This window comes from Chamaea fasciata, unplaced genomic scaffold, assembly GCF_029207755.1.
Source record: "Chamaea fasciata isolate MVZ Bird 193981 ecotype frontalis unplaced genomic scaffold, bChaFas1.0.hap1 SCAF_43, whole genome shotgun sequence".
Classification (NCBI taxonomy): Eukaryota; Metazoa; Chordata; class Aves; order Passeriformes; family Sylviidae; genus Chamaea; species Chamaea fasciata.
Window position 1 is genome coordinate 656,579 of NW_027094128.1, and position 7,824 is coordinate 664,402.

At 43.8% G+C, this 7,824-nt stretch overlaps 1 protein-coding gene and 1 long non-coding RNA gene across 2 annotated transcripts; both read left to right on the forward strand.

Annotated features, from left to right (window-relative positions):
* The first annotated feature begins 2,507 nt into the window (after positions 1-2,507).
* LOC136303909 (inhibitor of nuclear factor kappa-B kinase subunit beta-like) lies at positions 2,508-5,274 on the forward strand. The gene is given in 8 exon segments (XM_066207608.1): positions 2,508-2,514; positions 2,557-2,645; positions 3,111-3,200; positions 3,587-3,650; positions 3,653-3,710; positions 4,040-4,147; positions 4,458-4,587; positions 5,044-5,274. Coding segments are annotated over 8 exon segments (777 nt in total).
* Positions 5,275-6,022: 748 nt separating this feature from the next.
* Positions 6,023-7,174, forward strand: LOC136303932 (uncharacterized). Its single transcript, XR_010724313.1, has 3 exons — positions 6,023-6,079; positions 6,333-6,484; positions 7,076-7,174. It is a non-coding gene; the product is annotated as an uncharacterized lncRNA (long non-coding RNA).
* The last annotated feature ends 650 nt before the right edge of the window (positions 7,175-7,824 follow it).

Consider the following 7,824-nt stretch of genomic DNA (forward strand, 5'->3'; position numbering starts at 1 on the left):
AATACCCGGAGAAGACTTGTTTACTTGCAAGTCTTGAAATGAAAACGAGCCAGGATAACACATAACACATCCACAATGATAGACTACTTTGTAACATTTTTCTTCCTCTGATTTGTAGTGAGCTAAGCAGATTCTCATTCTGTCTGATGCAGACAGCTGCAGCCAATGGCAAAGAAATGCTGCTGAAAATACAGGAAGATGGCAAGAGAATTATTTGATGCCTTAGCCTCTTACCTGGCACTGGGCAGTCATGATTGCTCCTACCAGCACAAGGAGACATGGGAGCTTGCCTTCCATTCGGAGTGTTTTTCACATCAGCTCTAAATATCAAATTATCTGTAGAGACAAAAAATAGGATGTTGAACAAAGGAAGTTTACAGTGTGAATGCAGTTCAAGGTGTAACTTTAAATGAAAGTTTTAAATGATGAGAATTCTTTTTATACATTTTTTCAACCCATCACTTCTCAGCTGTCTGGTCTAACTGTCCTGGTCTTCCTAGGGAAACTGCCAGGCTGGATCCAGATGTGCTTTTACTTGATAAACTTAGAAGCTTGTAAGCTAAAGCACACTCATTTACATCTGGAGGAAACTGAGAGAGTGCTTCCTGGGGAATAATACAGAAGTAAATTCCAAGTACTTTTCCCTAAATTGTAGGATGCCAACAGTAGTACCATGTGCACTATTAGAGAGATGGGCTTACCTGATGATGCAGTGTAATGGTGATTTAAATGTGTTAATTGAGATTCTGATTACTGACACCTACTTAAGAGATCTCTTGCAGAGGGTCTGCTGAAGGGTCAATTTGTGTTAACAGTGGTTTAAGAGGATCTGCATTTCTTGTAGACTGCTACTTTGGGTGAGAGTGAAGATTCTCTCTTGTGTAGAGAATGTGTAGGCAAAATGACTTTGCTTGATGATAGGTGAGGACTTATTTTCAATATTTCTACCGATCCTTCCCAACTAAGCCTTTAGTTTTTACTAGTATCATACGCTTTTGCTAAAAAGGCAGAGTTGTGGCAATGGTCTGGCAGGCTAGCTTTTTTCTGATAGTCTCATTTATTTGTTGCAGCATCTTTCTGTATGTCACTTCTATGCAGTCACAACTATACATTATTCCCTCTAATCTCTTCAGCAGCTTTACACTTCAAAGCCCTCTTCAATCCACCAAGAAGAGTTTCTGCTTTCTCCAAATCGATTTACATAGTCTGACTCGTCTATCAGTACTCTTGGGAGAGAACCTTCATTGATCCCTAGTGGAAGATTGTAAGGTGTCATGTAGGTGTGGCGGACCCTGCCTGCTTTGAACAAGTCCTGCACCACAAGTCCATTTTCTCTCTTCCTTTTAAAATATAATACCTCCTATACAAACCAAGAGCTGGGAGCAAGATAAAGTAGCAGGCACAAGATACAGGCAAGAAGATAGATTTTAATTTCCAGTCTCTAGGATTGCCCTGAAGTTCCAAATACTTGAAATAATATTCAGGCAGCGTTGCCCACACTATCACCTTTTTATCATCTATGTTATATGCAGAAAGCTAACTCAATTATTTGAAAAAACTACTACTTCCAGAAATCATGAGCTCAGACTCTGTTTATATAAAGCCAAAGAAGGCAGCTGGATAACAGCTGGTGAAACTGGAGTATGATAGATGAGTCATAAATTTGGATTCAGGGCTAATATGGAGAAAGACTCTGGGTTTTTAGTAGTTTTGTCATTGGGGCTTTTTTATTTGTCTGTTTGTTTGTTTTAAAATTTGTTCAAAGCAAAAGGTATAAATAGTCCAGTTTCTGAAGCAGAACCAGAAGTACAGCAGGATAATTTAGGATGTGATTTCTCATCATTAGGCTGCAAAAAGAAGGGACTTAAGTTGCAAGTCAGACTGAAAAGATTCACAAGAACATCTTCCGAGGACCTTAATTACTCCATGCTTTATCTTTAGGTCACATCTTGACGATAAAATCCTTAAAATTCGGAGCATCTCTCAGTGACTTGTATTGGTCCATAGATTTCACAGTACACTTTTTATATACTTTCAAGTCATTTTTCACCTCTTAGGAAACACTGCATAGTGAGCCTTTTAAAAAAAAAAGTGGTACAAGCGATTCCCAAGTAGACATTAACTTCAATTGCATCTGAGCTAAATCAGCAGCGTTCCCAAAGCCGAAGTGAATGATCTGAACCGCTGTCCAGTCGGTTGGTTTCTGCTGTAACCCTGTGTTGTAGTATCCTTACTCCCCGCAGCTGTGGCTCATTATTACAGCTATGCAGGCTTGTGTTCTGAATCCCACAGTGGCAATGTTTTAACTTGCTAATTGTTGGTATCACTGGTGATCTTTGTTGTTATCTGCAGAGAAGGCTTGAAGTTCTTAAAACTGTTAGAAACAAGATTCCGGTAGCTAAGACGCTTTCAAAGAAAGCTTTGTTCAGTGAAACTACTTAGATCTGAGTTGAGCTGCCTGCTTAGAATTTCTTCCTGGGAAGCTCGGTAAAGAACTTACTGAGCTCATGCTAGGTACTGTTACTTAGCTCTAACAACTGGCTTTTTCTGTCTCAGCTTCTGCTCTCAGATACCTTCATGAGAACAGGATCATCCATAGAGACTTGAAGCCAGAGAACATTGTGCTGCAGCAAGGAGAGCAAAGGGTAAGCAGGAAGCAGTCGTCTCTACCTGCACAGACAAGTAAACTTACAAGGAACCTGCATGTGCTTCATGCAGTTACATGGTCCCTCTGCAAGAGCACTCAGCCCAGGATAACACCTGTCTCAGGTCACTGTCACATAGTATTCTGTGTGCAGCTGAGGTGAGACGTTGTATTAGACGTCTGTTAACACCTGACATTTTGACTTTCAACTATTAAGGAAAGAAGCAGACTGTCCTGATTGACCAAAGATCGGAAGGAGCTAGAGGCGTAACTGCTAAGTGTGCTCCAACACCTTCAAATTCATTGTGGTTTTAGAAATCTACAGTAGCCTCCCATTTCTGCTTCTATCTCTTCACTGGCACCTTTCCTGCATAGCTTTGAAGAGCCAAACCTTTTCTTTCTGCTGTATGATGTGCTTTTAACAGGACTTCAGTCTGGCATTCTTATTCTCTGTTGTGTGTTTCAGTTAATACACAAAATCATTGACCTTGGTTATGCTAAGGAGTTGGATCAGGGGAGCCTGTGCACATCCTTTGTTGGGACTCTGCAGTACTTGGTAAGAAAGGAATTCAGCTAGAAGAGCAGCTACTGCTTTCTAGTGGGATAGAATTAACTGTTACCAAGCTTTGGGCTGGGATTAGGTACTTGCATGGTATGGGGTGCATTTGTGGTGCTGAAGCTAGCAAAGGTGACTGCTTTTTTGCTGACACTGGGTTTTGCTGAGACTGGCTTTTGTGCTACCTGCATCTGTTATAAATAAGCAGGAGTGCCAGTAACCTATGCTACTCACTCCAGGAGGGTCTTAAAGCCCGTGAGAGGCAGCGTTCAGTAATGTCTTTAATTATTTGTACAAATGTTAATGAGATGTTAAGGGACAGAGAAAGCTAAGAGCTTCCTGGCCAAAGCCATCTGGCTTTGTCTCATGCGTGTAAACTGTATCAGGCCCCAGAGCTGCTGGAACAGCAGAAGTATAGGGTGACAGTGGATTCCTGGAGCTTTGGCACGCTTCCTTTGAGTGCATTACAGGCTTCTGACCATTCCTACCCAACTGGCAGCCAGTGCAATGGTGAGTGAACCGTGGCTGGGTGGTAAGTGGGCATGATGTGACTTTCCTGTTTACAGGAAGCAGAAGTGTGGTCCCTTGATTCTGAGGATAATATCCCTATGTTTCTTGCCCTTTTGGAAAGTGACCCCTTTCACAGGGGCTTGACTCACCTGAGCAAGTTCAGCATTCCTGAGACTTGCTCTATGGGATAAGGGCTGACTCCCGCAGGGCAGGTAACAGAAACCAAAGTGGCATCTGTATTATATGTCAAGAGTAGCTTTCAAGAGCCTACTAGCATGCAGGCTGGGAAAGGCGGGCAATTTTTTCACCATTGTACTCGCTCACATTAGGCATGCAAAAGTGCGTCAGAAGAGTGAGCTGGATATTGTTGTTTCAGAAGACTTATCCGGAGAAGTCAAGTTTTCTAGCAGTTTGCCCTGCCCCAACAATCTAAACAGGTGAGTACTAGAAATTGCTGTGCTGAGATAAACTGATTCTTCTGCAAAAGGACCAAGTTTGTGTTATATGCCTTACTGTGTTAATCTGTGAATACATTGAGTGCGTGACACAGGCAGTACTACTGTCACTTGTCAGACTTGTGTAGTCTTGGTTTCTGCCTTCTAAACACTGCGTTTGTGATGGGGAGAGGTGGAGTGCTGGAGGGAGAAGGAGGGGGGCAGTTTTGTCAGTCCTCCCACACAGAACAAGCCATATCGTTACTGCAAATGCACTTTTCCCTTTTCTGATCTCCTGGTTTTTGTTGCTCAGTGTTTTGTCTGGGAGGCTGGAGAAATGGCCGCAACTCATGTTAATGTGGCACCCACGTCAGAGAGGTACAGATCCTACCTATGGACCCAATGGGTGTTTCAAAGCATTGGATGGCATTTTGAACTTGAAGGTAAGCAATATGTCTGTATTAGCCTAAAAAGTTTTCCAGAGAGCAGTTTCCTGAGCCTCTGAATCCTAGACTTAGGAGGAAGAGTGAGGCAAAAACTCATAGAACTGTCTCCTGACCGTTAGTGACAGGTGCTTTCCTCTTGCTTCTTTGAGGACAAATACTCCCTGAGCTTGTTGGGAGTAGTGAAGAGCTTCTGTGCATGCTTGGTTCCATATTCTGAGAGAGGATTCTACAGGTATTTAACTGCCATGTTTAACTGCCATATTTAACTCTCTTCCACTTGATGGAGGACAAGAACTTTGCCATAATGTTAGGAAGTAGCTGTAAAGTGACTTCTTGATTCTGACAAGTGCTTTGAACAGTTTCTTGGTGGTCATTTTTTCGGTCCCTCAATCTCTGCTCTAAGATGACCAATGTATCTTCAGCCTTTCTCATGCCATGCTACTCTTCTGGTAGTTGCTTCACGTTTTGAACATGGTTACGGGAACTGTGCACACCTACCCTGTGACAGAGGAAGAGACTCTGCAGAGTGTGAAGGCCAGGATTCAGTCAGATACAGGAATTCCAGAACAGGACCAGGAACTAGTGCAGGAAGCAGGACTTGAATTGTTTTCTCAGAAGTTGGTCACTAAACATACAGCTGATGGCAAGGTGAGTCTCGGTATTCCCTTTCTTGAGTTTGAGTGAATCAGAAGTCACTGCACTCGCTTTGGGATCACAGCACTCCCTGCTGTTGTGGCATGCTTTTGTCATGGTAACCTCACAGACCTAACAGCCACTGTAGCGTAGGCAGCCTGTTGCCTTTGGTGCTCTGTGTTTGGTTGAGGAGGACTCTTCTGTTTGTGGTGTTGCCAAGGCTTGCTCTTCCCAAGAAAACCTGGTTGGGTCTTTTGTCTTCTGCAGGTGAATGATACTGCAGCAACAGACACAGACCTTCTCTTCCTCTTTGATAACAAGAAAATTTCCTGAGGCTCAGGTGGCCTTGCGTCCTCATCCAGAAAGTGTTGGCTGCATCCGTAAGGACTCCTCTGGCATGAATATGAAGGGCGGGCCGGGGTCAGTGTTGAGAGGGGCGTCTGTGTTTTGTGGTCTGTATCATGCACAGAGTAGAGGGAGCTTTTGCGTATTGGGACTGAAGAAGCGGTAAAATGGACTGTCATTCATTCAGTTTATCAGAATAACTAAAAAAGGGAGGTGTTTGATTATGACATGCTAGGGGAGCTGCACAGGGGTTATCCAGCTCTAGGCTTTGCAGGCAGTAACATGCCCCTCAAAGGAGCAATGTTTTGGTCTGGTTTGTGATAACACAGTATTCCTGCTTCACGCTGATATGTCCGTTTCCCTTTCTCCCACCTCCTTTGTTTTCAGTTCAGGATCCAAAGAAGAATCTCCACTTTTTCCAGTTGCGGAAAGTGTGGGGTCAGATCTGGCAGACGATGCGGATGCTGAAAGAGGACTGTAATCGGTTTCAGCAGGGGCAGCGAGCAGCCATGTACGGTGGCCGTTTCTCCACAATACTTATCTCTGTCTTTGTGCGCTGGTGGAAGGGAAGACAGAAATGGGACCCTGTTGGAATGGGGAAGCCCGTGATTGGAGCTGTATGCAATTCATGAAAAGTGGAGAGTTAGCCCTTTGGCACAACTGCATTTGTCCTCACCGCTGTCTCAAGTATCTGTTTTGGATGTAAATGAAAGCCTGGTGGATTTCTACTTTCAGAGGCTAATAGGACCTTCTTGTCCTTGCAGGATGAATCTGTTGCGTTACAATAGTACCCTCTGGAAGATGAAGAATTCTATGGCCTCCCTTTCTCAGCAGCTGAAAGCAAAGCTGGACTTCTTTAAAACAAGCATCCAAATTGACCTGGAAAAGTATAAAGAGCAGATTGAGTTTGGAATTAGTGAGTATAGCATCTGGAAAACGGGTCTTTTCATGACTCTTATCCTCACAAAAACACCTGCCTCTTTCTCTGTGAACCTGAGAAAGCCAGTCACTCTTCTTTGATTCCTGTAGCTTCTGAGAAGCTGCTGTTTGTCTGGAAAGGGATGTAGCAAGCTGTGGAACTTTGTGGGAGGGTATGTTTCTAAATCTAACTGCTAGTCATAAAGAGGTTTGTTTTTGTTATCTCTCCCCTCCTCCCCCTTTAGCTTCATTGTCCCTGCCTTAAATAGAAGCCCCTTGTATCTGCACTGATGTCAGATTTCACATTGCCTTGGTTTGTGTGGCACAATTTTTGTCCATTATTAGTACTACATGAAGCTCATTCTGTTGTAAGGCTTAGGGGGAAACGGGAGATCTTGGCGAAGCCCCAGAAACGTCTTGGAATTTCCTTGAATTGAAACGACTCATTTGTCTTTGGCCAAGGCTGCTGTTTGCATCTTGTTGGTTTGTTTAGAATTAAGAATGAGAAAGGAAGAACCAGTGTGAGTGTGTGTGGTAGTGTCTCTAGGTATGAGACTGTTGTGTTGCTTATGTTCTACCCTGCTTTCAGGAAGATGGTGTGGAGCAGGTAGTGAAGAGGATGATGGCCCTGCAGACAGACATCGTGGACCTGCAGAGAAGCCCGCTAGGTCGTAAACAAGGAGGAACACTGGAGGATTTGTGAGTTGAACTACCATGAGCTTCAGATGCAGGAGTGTTTCTGGCTAAGCTTACTCACTAGAGGACAGTGAAAGGGCTGTTTCTTCCACCCAAATTGTGGGGGACTGGGAGCACTTTAACACTAAAGATGTTTTTTGACTCATCTGTCATTGTTCTGAAATGGCAGACAGGTATAGAAAAGATTTGAGTTCTCAAACTATTTGTTCCATGTTTTGGTTCTTTGGAAATCCTTTTCTTTCCTGCTTTTTTCTTCTAGAGAAGAACAAGCCAGAGAGCTGTACTGAAGACTCAGAGAAGAGCCAAGAGGTAAAAGACGCTTTAGCTCGAGGTCAGCTTGCTTTGTGTCTAACTTTGGAGATGTAGTAAGGATCACTGAGAAAACCATCTGACTTCTAGGCCTGCCCAGACACTAGCAGCACATGGGCTCTCCTGGATTGCCTTTTCTCGAGAGGGAAGTCAGGGAGTCAGTTTCACACTAGGCCAGCCTTCCTTTCTTGGTGCTTTGTGAGCTGTTCTCGAAACTCCTCTGGAGCTCTTCTCAGAGCAGGCTGTTGCCACAAGCAGCAACCAACCTTTCTGGGTAGAAAGGATGAAAGACACGACTGTTCCTTTGATGCAGTCCCAACTCTCCTTTTCAAG